Source organism: Taudactylus pleione, unplaced genomic scaffold (assembly GCF_031769625.1).
Source record: "Taudactylus pleione unplaced genomic scaffold, aTauple2 ptg000130l, whole genome shotgun sequence".
NCBI lineage: Eukaryota > Metazoa > Chordata > Amphibia > Anura > Myobatrachidae > Taudactylus > Taudactylus pleione.
In genome coordinates this window covers 1,584,931-1,609,322 of record NW_028284532.1, presented here as the reverse complement: position 1 = coordinate 1,609,322, position 24,392 = coordinate 1,584,931, and the positions used below count along the sequence as shown (strand labels likewise).

The following is a 24,392-nucleotide window of genomic DNA, read 5'->3' as shown; positions in this document are numbered from 1 at the left end:
TGTCCAACCATCCAACTAGTTGATTGGTTGGAATGAAAATCGGGTAAGATATGAAAGTAAATGACAATCAGCAATTTGCTCCCAAACGCCGGAAAATGGACAAAAACTGTTGTTTGAACAAATTGTTTAGCTCAGTGGTTCTCAAACTCAGTCCTCAGGACCCCACACAGGTCACATTTTCCAGGTCTCCTGGTAGGTGCACAGGTGAATTCATTACTCAATGACACATTTTAAAAGATCAACAGGTGGAGGCAATTACTTAATTTGTGATTCTGTGATGAGACATGGAAAACATGCACTGTTTGGGGTCCTGCGGACCGAGTTTGAGAACCTGTGGTTTAGATCAAACATTTAACAAACTTGTCTGACGACCATTTTCATCTGTTTTCTGGCATTTAGGAGCAAATTGCTGATCATCAGTTACTCCCATACATTACCAGATTTTCATTCCAACCAATAAACTAGTTGGATGGTTAGACAGAAAATCTTTACGTGTGTATGCAGCTTAAAAAGGTACAAGCAGCTTGGTATCGCCATTTTTAATGATTGTCACTTGAAAAATAAGGCCAGATTTTCTGAAATCTTGCAAGAGCTGACATCTCTTCCTGGGAACCAATACTTGAAATGTAAAAAATGGGGAGTATGGAAACCCTGCCTTATGGTCTGTGAGTCAGAGTTGTACACTAATGCCATTGTAGCTGTGAGAAAATATGCAAATGTATTTAGACACCCACTTGTGGATAAGTAAATCCAAGAATCTGCGTACAAAGATGCAACATCGGTCGCTGATCCTTAGATTATCTGTCTCAGTAACCCTATGGCCATGCGCACTGAGACACCGGAGTCATCTTCATTACGTGCAGGATCGCAGATGCAGGATGTGATACCCCCCCTCCCCGAAACGAGCACAACGTGCCTGCGTTCTTTGCCACTACTCCCCTTTACCTCCCATAAATGCTCTGTCATTTGCACTGCAAGTAAATAGCTGCTGTGAGCAACCAACTTAGATAATATGCACCGTGCGACTCAGTCACATGCACAGATTGCTGATTTTCGCTCAACTGCGTAAACATCAGAGTAGCGTACAACTCTGAATCTGGCCCAATGTCTTCTAAAAATAAATAAGGTGCTTATAACGGAAAATTTAAACTGTACTGCTAATGATAAACCTATATATTTTCAAGACTTTGGATTGTGCATGAACATTCTGTAGTTATGCACAATATTTTGTATATTTACTAAAGGTCGGTTTTGTTTTTTAAGTAGTTTTTCCGTCTGTTTTGCAATCCAATCATTTACTAAAATGCAAAAAGATGTAAAACTGACCACATGACCGTCTTTAGAACACAATAGAACATTGGCTCACTGTTTTTTTTAGTTTCAAGAATAGAAACCCTGGATTTACTAAGAATCGATTTAGAACCCGCCCAAATGATAGACCTGCCTCAGGCAGACGAGTTCATGTGAAGCACTGTACAGATCAAGATGATCTGTACATGCTTCATTTTATTAATACTGTGAAGGAGTAAAAAAAAAAAAAAAAAGGCATGCCCTCCCCAAATCATTACCCAGCGTTGTGCCTGGGCTGGTATTGGAAAATATGGGGGAAAAAATGGCATTGGTTTCCCCCTATTTTCCAATAACCAATACTAATCTGAACCAGCTGGTGCTTAGAGCAGGGAGACACACAGCGTGGGGTCCCTATGCCATAATGGCAACCAGCCACAAACTGGGTCAGCCCAGGGCTGGAATCCCTAGGGAAGTAGGCCACACACCAAAAATAGGGTCCCCCTCTCCAAACACAACCAGTCCTCGGCTGACCAGCTTTGCAGAGGTAATAGTAAAAAGTAAAAAAAATAATAATAAATATATATATATATATATATATATATATACAATGTAGCAAAGTGCAGCACTCCAGGCATAAATAAGAACACAACTCTCGGCTGATATAATCAACGTTTCAGTTCTTGGCAGAACTTTTATCAAGATAACACAGTAAGTAAGCGTACATACCTTTATACAGCTATAGCACCACAAGTGAGGCCAAGTTCCGGGGCTGGGACCGCTCACCCGCCCGGTTGGCGCACCGCAACGACGTCATGACGCTGGGCAGCGTGCATACGGCGCCCTCTCGCGTGTCACCATCACCCTGACTACAGTAAACAAAACAACACATACATTTATATAAATTATAGGTCCATCTATTGTTGCCTTGATTCGAACAAGGTATTCAGCAATGATTTGTGCTTATTTTCAATGTATGTGTTGTTTTGTTTACTGTAGTCATGGTGATGGTGACACGCGAGAGGGCGCCATATGCACGCTGCCCAGCGTCATGACGTTGTTGCGGTGCGCCAACCGGGCGGGGTGAGCGGTCCCAGCCCCGGAACTTGGCCTCACTTGTGGTGCTATAGCTGTAGATATCTATAGTGTGTCATTGGGAGTGCCAGGCACATCGGCATTTTTTATATATATATACACACACACACACACACACACACTGCAGAAGATGGCCGGCACTCCACAAAAAGAGCTGATACTTGCCCGGGTGCCCTCCAATGGAAAAACTGCCAAACATGTATGTTTGCAATTTTCATGTTGATTTTTCTCTTTTTAATGCCAGGTAGTATTGATTTGTTTGGAGCCATCTGCTGTGTGTTGATTTGTTGTTGTCTCGGTCTTAGACATATGCAGGATGATCACACTTGGATTCATCATTCTTCTGCTACAGCCATACTACACTGGATACGCCTTATACCGTCTGATCTTTGAAGCTAAGCAGTGTAGGCCAGGCTAGTACTTGAATGGGAGACCATCTAGGAATACCTGGTGCTGTAACATGGAGTTATCCTTATCTGATGTTCATCCGTTTGCATTTGCCGTCATTTTTCCTTATTTCACACAGTGGATGGACTCTTGTCAGATACATCCAGTTGGGCAGTGTTTTTTTTTTTTTTAAACAATTTTTATTGATAGGTTTGCAAATAACATAAATAGTACACATCTGGGTTGTATACAATCATACAATATAGAATGGTCAACAATTATAAAACACTTGAACATCACAAATATATCCAATCGTAACATCATCAGAGTCAATATATCTAACAATATCTTAGAAGATTCCAAAATAAACATACAATCCAACCCTCAAAACAATCTGAAATTCAAAAGGGAGGAGTGCTATTACTAAGAACCTCCAGGTTATACCAAGAAGTAAACTGAAAGCATTTCCTCAAATTTTCTTTCATTACTGGGGATAAATTGTGTATGTATGGGAGCCATGTGTCAAAGAACCGTTTGACCTGCTTTTCTTTATGCAATGATGCCTCAGACCAGTCCATAGAAAATAAAAAAGAAATTCTAGGGTGTAATAGTGTTATAGATATAGGATCTGATGAGATCCATTGAGATAAAATTGTCTTTTTAGTGGCTGCTGCCAATTTTGCAAGTAACACACGATTACCTTTGGAGGGGCCATGAACAGTATCCTGGGGGTGAATATCCCAAAAAGCCCAAGTTTTTGTGACTACAAACTTAATCTTAAGTGTATTATTGATATAATTTTGAAGATTCATCCACAATGCTTGCACCTGAGGGCAGTCCCATAGACAGTGTATAATATTAGCCTCTGGGGTTCCACACTTATAGCAGTTGGAAGTGGAAGACTCACCGATGAGGAACTTCAATTTTGGTGTAAAATATGCCCTGTGTAGTATTTTCTGATGCATTTCAGTATATGAAATTGAAATTAATTGTTTATTTAGTTTGATATAAGAAGCTAATATGCTTTTCAATGAAAGCTCAGGGAAATCAATGTTCCATTTTAATAATCCCACATTACCGGAATCTATATTAAGTCGCGAACGAGAGTTCGCATATATCTGTGAGGTAGAATAGAGGTTCTCAGGTCTACAGCGCACCATGTTATCCAATCCGCATTCCATGTCCCTCTCACCTAACCCATGCAATATTGATTGTACATAACTTAAGGCTTGTAAAAATGGAAATAAAGGGATTGTAATAGATGGGTGTAAGTCTTGTAATTGAGAACGCATTAGTGGATTCATAGTATCTGCATTTAAAAATTGATACATATTTAAGGCCCCTATCATGCCATATCTTAAATATCAGCGATGTTCTATGAGGACAAAAGGCTGGATTGCCCCAGAGAGGTAAAAATAAAGATGCATATCTAGATATCTTCAATTTAGAATGGACCAATCTCCATGCCATACAAGTAGTATAAAGTAATAAATTATCTTTAACTTCTGTTGGTAGAGATCGTGGAGGTGTATGTAAAAGAGATATTAGATTCCAGTCTGGAATAAAAGCTTGTTCCATAGATCTTATGGTATAATTGTTAGCCCCCCCTATCCAATCAATGGCGATTCTGTAATTAGCCGCTAGGGCATAGGATTGGAGACATGGCAAATTGACACCACCTAAATCAGTTGTCTGTTGTAATTTGAATAGTGATATTCTGGGACGTTTATCTGCCCATATGAATTTTGTTAGGGCTTTGTTTAGCAGTTTCAGGTCGTTCTTTGATGGTATAAGAGGAAGCATTTGGAGAACATAGAGTAGCCTTGGGAAACTAATCATTTTATATAGGTGACACCTACCAATATAGGACAAAGGGAGATATCTCCATTTCGTAAAATCTGAAAAAATCTTTTGTAATAATGGTGTGTAATTTGCAACATATAGGTGGGAGGGGTGTGTAGTGATCTTGATTCCAAGATAAGTAATGCAATCAGCAGCCCATCTGAAAGGGAAAGAAGCCCCCCAACCCAATTTTGCGTCAGGAAAAAATGCCAGTGCTTCAGTTTTAGTGTAGTTGATTTTAAACCCAGCTACTGATTCAAAGGTATGAAGTAAAGAGACCAGAAAAGGCATAGCCACTTTTGGGTTTGCAAAGTATAGCAGAAGATAGTCAGCGAATGCTGAAAATTTTATTTCTATCTGATCAAATTTAATACCCTGCCATCTAGTCTCTTTAATGAAATGTCGAAGGAGGGGGTCGAGGGCCAAATTAAATAAAAGCGGGGATAATGGGCAGCCTTGTCTTGTACCACGAGACAAATAGATAGAACGTGTGTTTAATGAGTTAATAGTCAAAAAGGCAGTTGAATTTTGGTATAGACTGTTAAAGACATGTAAGAAGGCAGGGCCAAAATTTTGGTAATTAAATATTCTAATAAGATGAGACCAAGACACTCTATCAAATGCTTTGTCCGCATCACAGCTAATCACTATATTCCCCCTTTCTTTCAGCTGGTGTGTTTTGATCATGGTAGCCAACAATGTGCGAATGTTATGAACAGAGTGGCGGGTTTTTATAAAACCTGTTTGTGCCGGGTGAAGTATTTTGGACAAAATAGGTTGGAGACGTATAGCTAATATTTTTGTGAAAATTTTGAAATCTTGGTTTAATAGAGAGATGGGTCTATAGGATGACACCTGAGTAGGATCTTTGTTTGGTTTTGGCAGCATGATAATTCGAGCTGTGTTAAAACCTGAAGGAGCTGAATTACCTGCAAGAATGGAATTATATAGTGTTGAAAGGTGTGGTACAATGTGTGAGGAGAGAATTTTATAGTAGGCTGCTGAGAATCCATCTGGACCTGGTGTTTTGCCTGTTGGCAATGATTTAATTACTGATTCTATTTCTAAGTCTGTTATAGGAGATAAGATAGCCTCTCTATCGTCATTATTGAGTTTATGAAGACCCGCTTGTCTCAAAAATTCAATTCCCTGTGTAGGTTCATCAGGGGGTGCTTGGTATAAAGAATCAAAAAAGGTAAGAAAGGTGTCATTAATCATTTCTGGATTAGTGCTAAGTGACCCAGTAGAAGTTTTTATAGAGGAAATATGTTTGCGGTTAGTAGAGGACCTTATTAGATTTGCCAACAATTTACCTGGTCGATTACCCCATCAGAAGTATCTATTTTTCTGATAAGTCAGATTCTTTTGGGCTTGCTCCGTACAAAGAGTATCATATAAGGCCTTAGCTTCCCTGTAGGATTGTCTATTTACCTCAGAGGGAACATTCAATAAATCAGAGTAGGTAGACGTTACAGTAGCACTAGCTTGTTGGAATCTTTGTTGTAATTTTTTCTTTTTAAAAGATACGTAAGCTAATAAATGTCCTCTTAAAACTGGTTTGGACGCCTGCCAGAGAAGATTAATATTCTGATTATGAGCAACATTATCTGTTAAATTATTTTGAAAATGATGAACTAGTTGTTGTTGAAAGTCTTCCGAGAAGGCCAAATAATCTGGGAACCGCCAATTAAAAGAAGAAAAACGTGGAACCTCCAACTTAATAGTAAACCATATGGGTGCATGGTCTGAAATTAATATGTCGGCTAAGGCAGCATTTTCAACCCTATGACATAAAATCCCTGGTATCAACCAATAGTCAAGCCGAGAGAAGGAGTTATGTGGGTGCGAGAAAAAGGAATATTCTCTAGAATCTGGATTTAAATGTCTCCATGGATCAATTAGTTGGAAAGACTCTACAAGCAATGATAAAGTAGACGGCATTCCACGTCTACCTCCGGTCTGTCTAGGCCCACCTGAAACATCCAATGAGGAATCAAATGCTACATTAAAGTCACCTCCTAAAATCAAGGAACCTTCTAGCCAACCTTGTAAAGCTGCATAGATGTCTGAGAAAATGGAAGCATTAGGGCCTGGAGGGGCGTATATACATGCAAAGGTGAAAATCTCGTTTTCAATGTTCACCTTCAAAAAGAGAAACCTTCCCTCTGGGTCTATCCACTCCTCTAATATATTATAATTGATAGAATTACCAAACAAAATAAGCACACCCCGTGTTTTCGTAGTGAAGGACGCACTTTTGTACTCTTGTATCCAACTATCCTTCAAAGTATTAGGGTCATCTAATTTCCAGTGCGTTTCTTGTAAAAAAACCACGTCTGGACGAAATTTCTTAAGATGATGTAGTATCTTTTTCCTTTTAACAGGTGAGTTTAACCCCTCTACATTCCAAGATAAGAATTTAATGGATTTTTTGGTTAGGACATTAGGATTGTCAGTTAGTGGCATAGCAGACATCAACCAACCCCCATTTTGGGAAACATGAAAAAGGAAACTTCTCTATCCGGTTCCCTTACCCTGTCCCAGCGAGCAGAGAAGGGGGCAATCACGGGGAATCCCTGATAATGACCGATAACCTGAACAATCAAAGCAAACCCAGTGTGGACATAGGTTGTTTTTTACGTGTATTTGTGTTATCTATCAAAATTTTTACATATTTGAAAAACCCAGTTTGGTAGCCCCTGAGGGCATCCCAACTTAAACCAATAATCAAAAAGATTAGAAGAGCACAACCCTAAGGGTCGGAATACATATGAATGAAAAACATACATATTCAGCAAAAATACGTAACAAAAATACACCACAGCTAAATGTAGCAGTAATAATGACATAATATATAAAGATAACATATAGAAAAGGCAATAGGGATATGTCAAACAGACAATAATGTAATACTTATCAACTCTCCCAATGTTCAGTCATTATCGTCCAGGGTAGAATGCGGAGAGACAGATCCCAGGGACTGAAGAAAATTCTGTGCTGACTTTGGGGAGTCAAAATAATGTGGCTTTCCAGCGTGAAAGATTCTCAATTTAGCTGGATACAAGAGCGCAAAACGGACGCCTTTAGTAAACAGTTCCTTGCAAACTGTGGAAAATTCTCTTCTCTTTGTGGAAACCTGAAAAGAGAAATCTTGAAACAATAGCAATTTGAAGTCGGCGTAGTAAACGCCTGTAGATTTGCGATAAGCCTCCAATATTTGAACTTTGTCAAGATAGTTCAGAAGCTTGAAAATGACAGGTCTCGGACGTTGTGCCCGTTCCACCAAGATGGGTGGGGAGGTAGATGATATACCCAGTGTTTCAGGAAGCCATGTAGATACTAGGTGAAGAAGATCTTTTGGTTTCACTGATTCAGGGAGACCTATAAGACGTAAATTGTTTCTTCTGTTACGGTTTTCCATATCTTCAAGTTTGTCATGAAGAGCCGCCACAGTGGAATCATGTGATTGGAGAAGAGACTTTGCCTCATGTAATTCGTCTTCCAATGTAGAGATGCGATCCTCCGCCTCTGTCAGCCGTTGGGAATGTTGTGTGAGTTGCGCAGTTGCAGCTGTAATTGCCTCTGTTAGTGGTGCTAATTTTATATCAAGTAAGGGCGAAATGATGTCTGATATTTCTTTAGCTTTTTGTACAGATTGGGAACTGTATTTATCGGTGTCAAATAGAGCATCAATTGAGTCATCCCTTTTAGAAGACATTGGAGAAGAAGAAGCATCAGATGCTGAGGCTTTGTCCTTATTGCGCCCAGTTTGCGAGCCTCTAGGACCTCTGGGGGTTTTTGCCACATATTTTTCCATTGTAGACACCAAGTGTGGAGAGATTCTTGTGAGTAGAGAAGGGCAAGAGATACTGGCGTGTCTGTTGATTAAAGTGGCGCTCCTTGTTAGGATATATGTAAAATAGTACAAGGCGTTGTCTGTAGAAGAGGAACTATGGGCAGGAAGTCAAAATAGGCACCGTCTATTTCCACTAGCCGCATTGAGCACTCTGTCAATATATGAGAAACAGCCGCCAGAAATTACAATAAAATGGCCGCAGCGCAATATGCCACAAGGCCGTGATCCGGGGGTATAGAGAGCAGGGAGCCGGCATTGATGTAAGCGCCTTTCCTGAGCTTATCCCTGGTTACTGTCCAGTAAGATTTATTTATTTCTTGGGTCAACAGTGAACAGGGAGCTTCTCTTAAAAAGGGGGCCGCTACGTTTGGTCCGCCCACCGGAAATCTTTGATGATATATTCTGAGGCACTGTTTCTTTAAATCTTGATCTTACAGCATGCTGACACAAGAGGGAGCTAGACCCTCATGTATGGAGTGAGCAAAGTTGTAGGGTGCAATATGATGTAATAACACTACAGGTGCAATGCAAAAATAAAAATAATACAGACCCCTCCTGCAGATTCACCTTCCTTCGGCAGAGAAATAGAAGAGTCACCCAGAGGTCCTCATGTAACACAGCAGTGGCAGCAAGTTAATGGAATAGCGCCAAGCACAGAGCAGCCAGTGACCACTTCACCATGGAAGCCCAGCTAGTAGGTAGGAGAGAGGCCACAGAGCATATATATACTAAAGAGAGTGGGCAGCCTCCAGCACTCAGCGCTTGCAGGGTAGAGGATAGGGCTTAAAATGGTGTCCTCCTGAAGTTTTGCGACTCCGATCACGGGCCTTTCCAGGGGTCTCCTGTTTATACAGGCTGCCTATCCCACCTCTCCAGCCAGACAGCGGGGGTCCCGTTAGGGTATGTTAGTTGTGGCAGCGTCCGGCGGTAATCGGCGGTTAGCGCGGCAAACTCGGGCCCGGGGCCAAAATCGAGGCCGCGGCTTCTGGAGGCGGAGTAGGCCGCAATGGCCCCAGAGGTGTAACTCTGTCCTGGGTGTCAGCCAGGAGGTCAGTGGGACCCCGTGTGGGTAAAATTGTGAAGAGGACCCTCTATAACCATAGGAGTCGGCGGGAACGGGTGATTTTGCAGGGTAATTTAGGGAGCTGCAGCAAAGCACGTCTTCCCTGCTTGCCAGTCAGGCCACGCCGTTTTGATCATTTGTAATGCGCACTGCGGAATCCCCTTTAGGATCCACCAGTCTATATTATATGGCGGACCTGTCAGAGCCTAATGACCTGCCATTTGTTTCATATCAGCTTTATATGTCCCATTTTTTCCTTCTTGGCAGGGTCAGAACCACTCCATTATAAGCCTAAAGGTTTCATTTGTTCAGTTTTGGTCATGTGGAGGTCATTTTATCCTCACAAGTTCATATATTGATTATTTATATACATATATTTCTATAGATGTATTGCTTGGCCTCACACTCGCTTAAGAGCTGGATAACATGTTTGACCTGTGGGTTCTGATTGTCAATATTACCCAAGATATATGCCACTTACCTGTTGTTATCATGTATGTTACATGGTACATGCTTGCTCATGTAGCAAGATCTATAATATGATTCTTTATTACATTGAAATTGAGTTGCTATTACCCACATGTATCATAATGTTGTTTCTGTATTCGCATTGTTGTTTAATTTGTATGCCACCGCTTGCTTTGCCACCTCACCAGGAATCATTACACAGTATTGCTATGTGTCTGCCTTGTCACAGCGACAGCGTGCTCGCTCCCCAGTGCGCAAGCAGGGGGGATTGCAGCACGCTTTCGTTGCAGAGCCTGTTCTGTGTATTTACATTTAGTCGTCCTGGTTACTTACCATGGTAACCACGTTGTGCGCAATTACATCATTGCGCAAGCGCTCTGTCTCGTGTTGATGACGCCAGCAGCAGCGTGGTGAGCAGGTGTACATTGTCACTATGGGATGTCACTGCGTATAAAGGTATGCACTGTATCTTCTGTCTGTAGTTCTTGATAAAAGTCGCCAGACTGAAACGTTGAACTTTGACCTTCCTGAGTCTTTAGTCTTCTTTACACAAGTCCTGTGAGTGCCGCCGTTATTTATATATATATATATATATATATATTAATCGGGGAAGGTAGCAGGCGGCACTCAAACCATATATCAAAAATTACACGGAACTTTCGTAGATTGAGTCAACGTTTGAAAAGAATTGAAACGACCCAATCTATGGAGCTTCCATGTCATTTTTGATATATGGTTTGAATGCCGCCTGCTACCTTCCCTGATTATATTTTTCAAATTCAGGAAGGCACCTTACAGTTACTGAAGTTATAGGTGATAGTGCCGAGTATGTGGAGACACACACACACACACTTATTGAACAACAACTGCCAGTATTCTTGGACATCAAGGGCCTACTAGCACCTGTATGCCACCAGAAAAAAATAAAACATAAAATATATATATATATATATATTTCTATTAAAGCCAAAACACGGACTACTAAAATTGCATTGTTTTCTTAAATAAAAACACCCCAACACAGCCCTCGTTCACCAATTTATTGCCTACAATATGAAGTGGTCATGTTCTCTACATTCCATGTAGCATTCGAGTCTTTGCAACACAAAATGCCGCTACAGCTCCTCGGGGAGCCCCGTCACTAATGAGCAGACACTCTCCATAGGAATGAAAGGGGATGCGCTGATTGGTCAGTCCATGGCAATTCCCATGCTCTGGCCAATCAGTGCGTCCCTACTTCCCAAAGGCTTCGTCTTGGCCTGACCAGTTTGGATCTGGTTGCCATTATGACGGGGGCCCCTGGCTGTGTGTCCTCGTGTTATAGCGGCAGCAGGTTAATCCTAGTGCTGGTTATTGGGATATAGGGGAACCCCACTCCAGGGGCGTAAGTAGGGGTGTGTTATATGCCGTTGCACAGGGCGGAGGACTCTGGGGGCAGGATCGTTGATGCCCCATGACCCTTGATACTGGCTAGCATGGATCGGCTACTAGTGCATGGATCGGCTCCCTGCATCGTTGCTGCAGTGCTGCCCGGAGCATCCTTTGGACGCTCCAGGCAGGCAACCTGCAGTCTGTGCGGCCAGGACGCCCGTGCAGCTTGTTACGATGCTGCCCACACTGTTTTTTTCCCCCTCTATTTTCCAATACCAACCTAGGTTCAAAGGCTTGGGGCTGTTTAATGATTTGGGGTGGGTTCTTTCTGAATCTGAATGCAAGTTTGTGGTACAGCGAAGGGGGCTTGATGTTGTTAATTTGCCAAGTTACACTGGGGCCATAGATCTGCCTATAGTTTAAAGTCACTCGTCTTTAATATACAGTACATCAGTCCAATTCCATTATATTTGTCTCTAGAATAACTGTTTCTCCAATAAATAGTTCAGGGTGTACCTAGTTCAACCTATGGGCATGTCTATTTCCACTGAAGGGTTTGGCCTACAGTGGCAGGTGAAAGCTGTAGTACTAAAAGCCGCATGAGCAGGGTAGAGGGGTATGGAGGGGCAGGAGGATGCTGGTAGCTAGTTGTTTTGTGAATAGTGTAACATGGGTACCAGCAGAGTGATAATTACAGTGCCACCAATGCCTTCTGCTGTGTGAGGTAAGCTCTGGAAATGGTGGCATGGGAGGTATAGGGGGTACAGGAGTGAGCTCGCCTCAATATATTAAGCTGTAATAGTGTAACACAGCTGCCAGCACTGACCCTACCCCATGCCAGAGGTCACTTCACCCAGCAGGAGTATGTAGGATGCTGGCTCTCAGTGGTATCGGGGTGGGACATGGGCACCAGCAAGGTTATACAGGAGTGGCTTTACATATTGCCATAAGCACCAGCCCCCAGAATGTTGAGGCAGGGAGGGGGGTACATGTAATAACTGTTTGGGGGCCCCTCTGCCGCACTGATCTCAATCTCTCAATACCCCAGGTTGTCATCTACTCTGAGCCCGCACCCCCCAGGCGCAGAGGTGGCACGGAAGCAAAGTCTTACATTCACTGTATGAAAACTTGTTGCAGACTTTACTGGGAAGGTGGACTGTGGGGCAAAGTTGGAGGATGGAGCTCCACCAATACTTATTCCTCAAGCATACTGTGGAGCTTCTGTTTCAGTACCTTCCACTCCTGCTTGTCACAAGAGATTGCCTATGGCACCCATATCACACATACTGGAGAAAAAACCCATTGCTGGAATGTGTGTTCCGTTTAGCAGCTGGAAAGTGTCTGTGAGCTGCAAGAACCTTCCCTGTCGCTCTCAGTATGTATGAGTATATGGAGTACTATACCCGTCATCTGAGTGCCGGACTGCGCTCCCCACTGCCCGCGGCTACCGGCATAGTTCAAAAGTGCACATTTAAAAAAAAAATATATGATACACACATATCCTGCAGCCCCCTCCTCCACCCCAGCGCATGTTCCCTACTTCCCACAACTCTCAAGCACTACTAATTACAGTACTAATTACTTACTTGTTTGGACGGGGGGGAGAAGGAGAAGCCGCTGCTGCTCCCACCCCTGCTGAAGCAGGAGAGGACTGTCATCTCTGCCTGCACTGATGGCAACTACTCATACTGGTACAGGCTCTGCTGGGCGAGACGGCCGATGCTACCCACAACTCCGCGGTGCATGGCCGGCCTCTCTTGCATACTGTCTTCAAGCCGTTCCCCTGTAGCATCTGAACAGGGCAGTGGAGAATGCGGGGGATTTATAAAACTTTGCAGGGCATCGGGAGGCTTGTCAAGAAAATGGGAGCCTCCCACGACATGCTGGAGGGTTGGCAAGTATGCTAAAAGGTCGATGTGATCATTAGGTCAACAGCCAAAATGTAGAGAGTCATAATGTTGACATATATAAAATAATAAATAATGGTGACAGCCATAATGGACAAGATAGTGTCCATCTGAGAGATCTGCAGTCCTCAAAGAGTAATACTGTTGCGTCCGCCATATTATCTGATGCGTTTAATTGTAATTTCAAGATGTGTAGAACAGGGGTAGAAAGCCTGTGGCACTCCAGTTGTTATAGAACTACACATAACAGCAAAACTGTGGCAGGCCATGCTGCTAAGGCATGCAGGTAGGTGTAGTTCCAAAGCAGCTTGATTGCCACAGGTTGCCTACTGAGGAAAGGGCATGGCGCATGCACAAACACTGATCCAGTCATGATACACATACATGCTGCATACACACGGGACGATTATCCTGAACAATAACTTGTTCAATTTTTATTCAGTGAACGGTCGACCAACGATGCGTGGTCCTGCATGAACGATAACGATATCCATGGTCGAAAGTACATGCAGGCCAACTTGGACGATTTTGTCAAGATTTGCCTGTAAAGAAATGACTTCACTGAAATATCTATCATGGATATCAGTGTGTACACACAAAATCATTTGCCCTGCACTACAGAAAGTTGGGAAATCTATCAGCGATATCGTTTTGGTTGTGCAGGTTGTACCGTATGCAGCTACAGTCAAATTTTCCTAAATAAAAAGCTATTGTCAGTTTATTTTATGTCTATTAAAGTGAACACGTATTTCATGTTCCTGGAACCTTCTACTAACCCCTTCCCCGCTGAGGGGTTTCTCCCCCTTGTGCTGAAGAATTTTTTACATATTTGCCCTTGTCGCCTTCCTACATCTATATCGATGATTGTTTTTATGCAGTATCCACACAAATTACACATTTTCCAGAAGATTGTATTTCTAAAAAAAAAAATACTATTAAGCCAGAGGTTCCCAAACACAGTCCTCAAGGCTCCGCTACAGTTCAGATTCTATGGATATCCATGGTTGAGCACAGGTGACTTAATTAGTACATCAGTCAATTTAATTTATTCACCTGTGCTCAACCATGGATCGCTCGAAAATCTGAACTGATGGGAGACCTTGAGGATCGCTTTTGGGAACCTCTTCCTTAAGGTTTTTACTCATTCTAAAGCTGGCCACACACTAAACCAACTTACATCAACCATCCAACTATTTGATTGGTTGGAATGAAAATCTGGTAAGGGAGGAAAGCAAATGACAATCAGCAATTTCTCCCAAATGCTGGAAAATGGACTAAAACTGTTGTTTGAACAAATTGTTGTGATCAAACATTTAACAAACTCGTCCGACTACCATTTTCATCTGTTTTCTGGCATTTAGGAGCAAATTGCTGATCATCATTTACTCCCATACGTTACAAGATTTTCATTCGAACCAATCAACAAGTTGGCTGGTTGGATGTAAGTTGGTCTAGTGCGTGGCCAGCTTAACACGTCAAGAGAAATGTAACCCAAATGGATCAATAGGCAGAAGTGCACTAATCAGTAGGAGCATGGAAATTTGTCTTTATTGAAACAACTTAGCAAGTAAAAACTCCGCTATTACAGACCAGGTTTTAAAGACATCCATGCTTGAGTCCAGATGGATAAATCATATTGACTGAGGTACTAATCAGAGGTGCTTTAAGCGAGGGGGCCCGTGAGCAGGCTCCGATCGGGCCCCCTCCACACCAGCACCGCAGTAGACTTTGGTATTGTGCCAGAGTCCACTGCGCATGCAAAGGTATCCGGGAACATGGCACCCTCACAGTGTTCCCTGGACATCTCTACTGCGCATGCACGAATCACTGGGGAAATGGCCGCGGTTGCCCTTTTCCCCTTGATTTCTGCAGCGCTTCAGCTAGCAGCGGGCCGACGGAGAGGTATTTGATATTGGATGCAGGGTGTGCGGTGCGTGGGTAACCCTGGACTTGGGTGCAAGGTGTGTGGTGCACATGGGCCCCCATTATAAATACGCCCTTGGTAATAAATAAGTCACCTGGGCTCAAGCATGGATAGTCTTAAAACATGGACTGTAATGGCAGACTTTGGGAACCTTTGCCATATAAAATAAAGCATGACTGGCATTTTCTATCTGTCCTGAACATCATACAATATGCTGTGTTTTTAAGTATCAATGACTATGTATCCCTGAGGAAAGGACTCAGTTCTGAAACCGTTATAACTGGTCTTTTCATTTATGCCATGAGTGCCGCACTTAAGAGGTCTATAAAAAAAAAAAAAAAACGAAAACCGGTAAAGGGCTGTCCTGGTGAGATGTCAAACATCAAACATTTTTCATATTTGCGGCTGATATGGAAGCTGGCTGGGAGGGGAGAGCAGTAAAGTGCAAGCTGGCTGGGGGAGAGGAGGTTAAAGAGCAGGCCAGGGCAACAGAGGAGAGCAGGGAGAGAATGCCACTTTCCTGCTATTCTTCATTTCTGCAGGTTAGGGGACACATAATGCCATCTGGATAAAAGATGATAGAAGCTACCAGGGGTGTATCTAGGGGTCTGAGCACCCCTGGCAAAGTATGAGACTGGTGCCCCTCACACTGTTGGCAGTAGGTAAACAGACACCGTGGTGGCTGTATGGGCTGTAATTGCCCTCCTCCCCCCCTCAACCTTCCCTGATGCTTCTGACTGAGAGATCAGCAGCAGCACAGACTTTTGAAAGACAGAACTGGCTGTCGGTGGCACTAGCAGGTGGAGCCGATGCCCCCTCACCAGCCGACGCCCCTGGCAAGTGCCATCCTGGCCAATAGGAAGATATGCCCCTGGCAGCTACCAATGCTGCACAGCCCCCATTATACCCAATGGAGGCTGCAGGAATGTGACAGGAGAAATAAAAAGGCAGAGAAATCAGTATTTTTTCTGCATTTTTCATGTAACTAAATCGAAAATAAAACTACGGCTTTCTCCAGCTAAAATGCTAGTAGTAAATAAATCCCTTAGCTATCACCCCTGGGATTTTATTTTCGTGTTTACTGCAGAGGGTGCACAGGTGCAGTCATTACTGTCATGTTACAAAGAGGCACAGATACTGTACCCTGGAAACAAATGGTTCGTGATGATTGGCTTTGAGATACACCGACTGCCCTAATTGAGGCCAAACGTCTGCGTATAAGAGACAAGACAAGCGTATGAAATGAGACTGAGCTGAGATATACCTTTCCTATGTGCTAGTAGCAGCTAGTTAGTAGTTACCGCCGCGCTCCCTCCCTTGTACAGTACACTACACATGCGCCGCGTTAAACACCATGTGACAAACATCTCACACATCAGTGAGGGAATAACTTTGATCCCTCCGCGCCCGTATAGAATATAGTTCCATTTACCGGACCTTGATACTGGTATTTGAGCGAGTGGGGCTCGAGGCTGTGAGCATGACGTCATAACGCCTTACATCATGTCCGCCGCGGAGGGATCGGCTTTATAATGGGTGTGCTTGTGTTTCCGGTCCTCTTTCAGCCTTCGATTCCAAGATGGTGAGAGAGCGCGGCGTGGAACGGCAGAGTAGGGCCTTCCGTGTAGGGCCATATAGCGCAGAATAGTTGTCGCGGATGTGTTCCTCCGCCTGGCTTGGTGTAGGCTGAGGCATCGTGTGGGGGATCCGGCATAACACATCCTGTAAGCCGGGTCCCCGCTCACACGCGAAGCTCAGTCTGTACACACACTGGTGCAGGCCGGCTGTGTGGGAGCAGGCGCGGTGTGCGGGTGTCTGGGATAGCTGCTGTGTGATTAGTACAGTACATATAGAGTGTCAGCCTCTATCCGCTTCTGTAATGTATATGCTGCAGACATAGGTACACCCCTGTGGTCTCTTCTGTGCATAGTGTCATAAGAGGCATGCACCCTACCTTACATGTCAAATGGCAGCTATATAAATGGTTGTGGGTGTTTTGATAGATATATCTATCTATATAGCCCTCAATCTCATTAGAGAAGTGTTGCAAAGCACCATTGTTGCTTATTTTGTTTATGTGGTGGTAATGAGCTTAGACATGCCCTTACCTTCCTATTACAGTAACTTTTGCTAATTCTCAAAACAGACCAAGAAAAGGAGGAACAATGGGCGCGCTAAGAAGGGTCGTGGGCATGTCCAGCCTATCCGGTGTACCAATTGTGCTCGCTGTGTCCCAAAGGACAAGGCTATCAAGAAGTTTGTGATCAGGAATATTGTTGAGGCTGCGGCTGTCAGAGATATCTCTGAAGCTAGTGTCTTTGACTGTAAGTTGATAAAATACTTTATTCATCATTTTGGTAGTGTAAACTGCAACCATTTTTTAATGGAATTACAAAAACAAATAAGCTTGTATTGATGTCTAGTTCTGTGCTAAAAAAAAGTGCTAGATCTAAATATCTCTCTTCTCTAGCCTATGCACTGCCCAAGCTGTACGTGAAACTGCACTACTGTGTCAGTTGTGCCATTCACAGCAAGGTGGTCAGAAACCGTTCTCGTGAAGCTCGTAAGGATCGCACGCCACCACCTAGGTTCCGGCCTGCGGTATGTATTATATCTTTACTAATAAACCTTGTGACTTTGTATTGCTGTCTTAGGGCCGTATTCAATTAGAAGCGAAAAGTCAGTTGCCAGACTTTTCGCCGTCATCGCTGGTTTTGGGTGCGAGAAAGTATCGCGCTTGTCCCCGCTTATCCCCGTATTCAATTCCAAATCAGTGAAAATGGGACCTGGCGAAACTGAAATAGGTGAAAAGTTGTCAGTTTTGCGGAAATCAGCCTGATACCCCCCCCCCCCCCCAAAAGATGCACTGACATGGGGGATTTCTATGGGTACCCCAGAATAGCCCTGCTAAAGGTATTTGGGGTTTTTAAATGGTCTCAATAGGCGCTATTTAGTGTCTTGCAGCATGGGGTGAAGAATAGCATTTTGCAACTTTTTTGGGGGGAAAACAAGTACATCAAATTTGAGGTACATGAAAATGGGTGCAAGCATATTTTAAAGTTGCTAAAGTCAATTATTAAAAAGCGCCCAAAACGCACCTTCAGCAAACTGCAATCAAAAATACACCTCCCCCATACTTGCAGACCCCCCTAAATGCTATTTTGCTAGTTTTTGAATGTTTACTCCCCACTTTGATTTTTTATTTTTTTTGCCCATTTTTTCAAAGTGCTTTTTTGGGGTGTCCTTTGTGGGTTTTTTGCATTTGTTCACGCAGTTAGCGACAGGGTGGGGGGGTGCAATAGGTGAATGGTGGTTCCCTCATCGTTGCACCCAAAACTCCAATTCAGCACTTTTTTCTGCCGGGTGTTCATAGGTGATGCTTTTTCGCCTATTACTTTGCATTGCGTTATCGAGCCGGCGAAAAGACGCTGCAATTGAATATGGGGATAAGTTGAAACCGGCGAAAGTGATGTCATTGGCGAAAAAGTATAGCCGAAACTGACTTTTCGCTTTTAATTGAATATGGACCTATGTTGACAATATATGGAAGTTTTAAAACTATTGTCAAGCTTTGTTCACAGAAAGCAGCTCCATTGTCTTTGCTTATTGTTTCTGTTTTCCCTAATAAAGACCACACGGCATATAAAACTACAGGTATTGGCTAACAATTTGGTAATTCTTGCCATAGGGACACAGGTATAAATTAACTTGGTAACCTTTTTTTTGTTAGATTCACAGAAGTTTTGAAGGTGCAAAGCTGTATAAATAAGTTCTGTCTAATTAATGCACAGAGCTAGTAGCACTCTGCATAATTGTCATGTCCTCAATGAGATTTTGGGTTGTGTGCTAGGACTTCTAATGCCGAGCTAAGGAAATGTCCAAACTTCCATCACATCTGAGAAATGTACTTAACTACAATCCGTTGGTGTTTATACAACTGATGTTGATGAGACACTTCCAGTTATCTAGCATTTTTGATGGCGTGTGATCTGGTTTGTTCTCCTGCATATGAAACTTATCTGAAGCAGTCCATTAGCCCTTAAATTATCCACATTAGAGAGAGCACCCATATTTTGCCTGTAAGCATTTTCAATACAAACTAGTAGACTGTCAATTTAGTGCTTACTTGTCCTCCAGCTCCTGATATCTTCAGTGCACAGTTCAGAGTGAGTACTTTGTTTCTGGCTTCCCTCACCAGGGGCTCTATTTATTAACATTATTTTTACTAAAATAAAGTGAAAAAGGGTGTTTTCACACCCTTTTCACATTATTTTAGTATCACCTAAAGTAACTAAAGGGCAATTGGAGTAGAATTTGGAAAATTATACTCCAACCCCTAAGTATCACTTATTTTTAGTAAGCAGATTGCTTTTCCCATAATTGTAATGGGAAATGTGATCTGACCAAAGTTACTAAAAATAAATTGTGAAAAAATATCGGGAAAAGCCCTGTGATAATAACGCCACCTGGAGGTGACGTTATCCAGGGTCTTCCCCGGTTACCGGACTCCTGCTCCACTCTGACGGGGTAATCAGCTGTGTGGTCTAAACAGACCACACGCTGATTCACTGTAAAAAAAAAACTTGACTTCAGGGCTCCAGTGATGTCCTCTCTCCGGTCAGCTGGTCTCCCATGCTGCACTGCGGCCCGGTCGTCACCTCACAGGGTCCCAGTGCAGTATGGGATGTCAGCTGACTGGAGGACATCACCGGAGCCCGGATCATGCAGGTAAGTGTAATTAAGGGAGGGGGGGGGGGGGTTGGGGTAGCAGCGGCTATTCGGCGCATGCGCGGGGCTCTTGTCACGGTATTTTTTTGCGAAAACACCGTGACTAGTGTGCGGAGGGGATTCGCAGGGACAGAGCTTTCTTGCAAGCTTTTTCTTGGTAAATTCCTGTGATATTGCCTGAATTCGCAATGCGAATTGACTCTGTAATATCACACAACAATCTGCATTACCAATGCGGATTGTAGTAAATAGAGCCCAATGTCTAACAATAATTTGTAGTAAATCCCTGTGATATTGCCTGAAATCGCAATGCGAATTCAGTCAGTAATATCGCACTACAATTTGCATTACAAATGCGGATTGTAGTAAATAGAGCCCCAAGTCATATTGCTGACATCACACAACTATAACCAAACCTGAGCTCCCGGAGCTGTTCAATTCAGTGCGCTGTGTGGTCGGAGAATGCCGGTCATCGCGCCTTAACAAGAGTGTTAAGGCGTGGTAACCGGCACTCTGACCAAAGTGCCGGGCGCGCAGCTGTTAGTGCTGTGCTATGCTATGTAGAAAAACAGCCGCACCCGGCACTTTGAGGGGAATTCAATTAGAGGTGAAAAGCCATAGTCGCCTGTTTTTTTGTAAAAAATTTGCCTAAAAAAAATTCGCCAAATTCAATTCCAGGACAATTTCGCCTAAGTGGAAATGATTCTCCAATCAATAGCTGGTGAAAAGAAATGCAAAGTCTTTATTTTGGGGTGCAAACGTGGGGAAACAACTCAGACCCCTTGGGACAGCCCCCCAAAGGACAAATACGCAAAAAAAACCAAACTAAAACCTAAGAACAACCCAAAAAAGACATGTCATTTTTGGGGTGTAAACTTAAAAAGTGGGGGGATAAACATTAAAAGTAGCGAAAAAGACTTGGGGGTCCACAAGCACAAGTATGGGTCAGGTGTTTTTGGGATTGCAGGTGCATGCAGCAGGTGGATTTTTCACGGTTTTTAAAAGTTCACTTTAGAGACATAAAAACATGCTAGCACCTATTTTCAAGCACCCCAAATTTGACAGGACTACTTATTTTCACCAAAAAATACAGCTTTATGACATTCTTCACCACTTTTACAAAAATGCTAATAGCAAGCAATTTACACAACTTAAGTACGCAAAATAGTTTTATTAGGGCTATTAGTACACATCTATATTGATTCCCTATGTTAGAGCATCTTTTTCTGGGGTACAGACTGATTTCCCCAATTCTTTCAGTACTTTTCACCTGTTCCGTATTCGCCAATTTCCGTGTTCGCCTGTTTTGCAATTGAATTAGTCGAAAAGCGGGGACGAGCACGGAATAAATTCGCCTCTGAAACAGGCGAATGAAGCGAACAGTCGGACAGGCGAAAACTTCGCCTCTTTGATCGGATTTCTCTTCGCATCCCCAGGGGGGGGGGGGTGCGAGAAGAAATCCTTAGAGCGCCTAAACAGCGCGGTGTATTGAATAGCTGCGGGAGTCCTTCCCGTCGCTATTAAATAGTGCGTTGAATTGAATTTCCCCCATTGTTGTGTGTTTGAAAATGTACTATGAGTACTGGAAAATATACAAAGAACTGGACTCTTGCATCTGTAAAAAGGATTTTACAATCTGTTATTTAGAATGGTAACTTGTAGCTCCAGATGGAATCTGCAATAACGTAAAGTGCTTGGTGTCCTATATAGACCAAAGTGCTATAAGCAGCCGTCTTGGGACTTGTTGCTCTATGTATCCATTTGCATCAATCCTTGCACTTTTGGGTCTTATGCTGGGTAGACACTGGCAGATATATTGGCTGATTATGTGCCCGTCCACCAGTGTGTACCAGCGATATGTCTGTGAACGACGTCAGCTTACAGCCCGAACACTTGCAGCGGAGGCTGCGGGTAGGGGGTTTTGCGGCGTGACCCACTGCCAGATGATTGTTCAGTGTATAAGAACAACCACCATCTTCAGATATCTGTTAGGTGTTTACCCAGCTTTAGGCAGTAATTGAATTCTGAGCTTTTATACGCAACACTGCACATCACTTAGCATTAGTTTCCCAACATCAGACCTTCCTGCCCACCACTAAGGGATGAGAGAAAAACTCAGTGTTGGTGGCTGTGATATCCGGGGAAAAGTGGTTGGAACACAGCACCTCGTGGCCATCACATAGAATTGAATTGCCCTTTCTCTTAAATTCCCGATGGCATGCTCACTAGGGTCCATGTTTGTCAGAAGCAACCTACCAGTAAGTTTTTGAACTGGTGGAGTAAACTGGGGTATTTGGTGGAACGTTGCATAAACACTGGTAGAATTTGCAAATGACACACACAAGACTTTGGTTGGGATGTAACCTATAAAACGCACTGAGGCACTTTTACTGTGGTTTAAAAGTAACAATCTAATTTCTCAGTCTTATTCTGTGATGGCAATAGATAACGGGACAGTGTTCACTCTAGCTCCGGCGGCAGGCAGTGCGCCGGAGCTAGAGAGGGCACTTCCGTGCGTGCGCCCGAAAAGGGGGCGTGTCTATAAGACTCGTCCCCTTTTCGTCACTCTTGGGGGCGTGCCCGGCACTTACGGACACGCCGGGCAGCCCCCAAGCGCTGCAGACAGGGAGAATAGATGCCGGACGCATGCGCCTGGCATCCATTCTCCGGCGGTGACCGGGTCACCGCACATTTCCCCACCCGCGGGACTCTGCGACCCGCGGGTGAAGACTGCACCTGCAGGCTGTGAGGGCAGGGCGCTTTCTGCCCTCCTTCTGGAGGGCAGGGTGCTTTTTGCCCTCCAGAAGGAGGGCAGGGCGCCGCGCCCCTTTAAAACAGCCTAGCGGAAACCCTAACGGGACCTTTGTCGCACTGCTGCCAATGTACCTGTGATGGCGGAGACCTATAATGTTTTGTGTGCAGAGATCAGCTTGGTGAGGTTCTTGATCTGCTGCTCGCATAGGGAAAATACAAAGCTGATCCAGCATGGTGATGGGTACATGGATGTGATGTGAATCTCTTGCTTTGACTCGCAGCTATTCCTCTATTGCTACTTTCATTAGAATTAAGCAGATCTGGCATGTTTGCATAGCACTGTGGTTGTTTTCAGTGTTATGTCCTTTAAGGCTATACAAATGCTCTATATTTTATAGTCTGGCACATTTAGGTTTGGTGCTTGCTGTGAACATTACATTGGTCTAAATTGATTTTTATCCATTTTGGTTGCTAACATTAAAGCACCACCTTGTTTCAAGTTCTACATTTTAATCCCAATGTTACCATGAAGAAATTATATATTAAATAAGAAATGTTTATGCAGTCTATTAATGTTATATTGCAGTGCTAAAATTAAGAATTTCCACTAAATTAGTTTCAATTTTAATGTTTGGATTTTTTTCTTCTAGGGTGCACCCCCAAGAGCTCCTCCCAAACCAATGTAAGACCACCTGCAAAGATGTATCTTGTCCAATAAACCGTTGAGAAAAAAAAGTGTCTGCTTTTATTTTATAGATATATATTTACTTAGCACTTGCACTTTACAGGGAATATTTAGTCAATCACATCAGTCCCTTTCCCAGTCTAGCTTACAATCTGTTTCCTGCTGCATGGCCCCACACTAAATTTAAATTGGTAAGAAGCGGGTTAATCTGCCAACGACCTTTGGTTTGAGAGGCAACTAGAGCACCCAAGAATCCCATGGAAATATGGGGTGCATGCACAAACTGCACATATTAAACTCTACCTGTACTGTGAGGCATAGGTGTGTGCTGCCCATTTGATGTGTAAACTTGCATTTTTGAAGTGGAATTGTGGTAGTGTCTATTTTATGAATATTTGCTCAGGCAGAAGTCGACATTTTGTAAGGAATAGTGACATCAATAAAGTAGGAGGCTACACTGTCACTAATTTTAGTGAATTAAAGGCTGTTAGCATATGTCTTAAGCTGGGGTACACACTAAACGATGTGTACCCAGCAATGTGACTGGTGACCCCCTGCAGACATCGGCTGGCAAGTCACACTAGATGATCTGATGCCTGACCGCCAATATGTCGCCCACTGCCGCATCCTACTGCACGGTGTAGTCTGTTGATCATCAGGTTGGCCTGCATGTATGGCCGACCTGACGATGCGTCTGACGACCCCACAGGAGCGCTCACCGCCTGACATAGTCCCATGATGAACACTTTACACGAAGATTCAAACTGAGTGCCCGAAAGTGGGGATAAACCTATTCAGGCAAAGGGTTCCCTTTACTTTCAAAGTAAAGTGATTGTTTTATAACTTATCAGGTCTAGTCATGGCTTGTTTTACATGGGTAGTTCTGGTCTCCCTGTGTAGTACTTACATCAAATATAATGGTAGATCCTTGCTCTGCATTTAGCATGAGAGCCTGTATCTGAGCATGATAGAATAGTGGACATGAGTTCTCAGTAGGCCACATTTTTAAACTAAATTAAAAAGCT

The 24,392-nt window shown here is 43.3% G+C and overlaps 1 protein-coding gene and 1 pseudogene across 1 annotated transcript; both read left to right on the top strand.

The window, feature by feature from the left end:
* Window positions 1-2,726: 2,726 nt before the first annotated feature.
* Window positions 2,727-2,844, top strand: LOC148523494 (5S ribosomal RNA; annotated as a pseudogene).
* A 13,836-nt stretch (window positions 2,845-16,680) lies between these two features.
* RPS26 (ribosomal protein S26) lies at window positions 16,681-23,439 on the top strand. The gene is given in 4 exon segments (XM_088473060.1): window positions 16,681-16,782; window positions 17,347-17,524; window positions 17,671-17,801; window positions 23,333-23,439. Coding segments are annotated over 4 exon segments (447 nt in total). The 3' UTR covers window positions 23,369-23,439.
* Window positions 23,440-24,392: the final 953 nt, after the last annotated feature.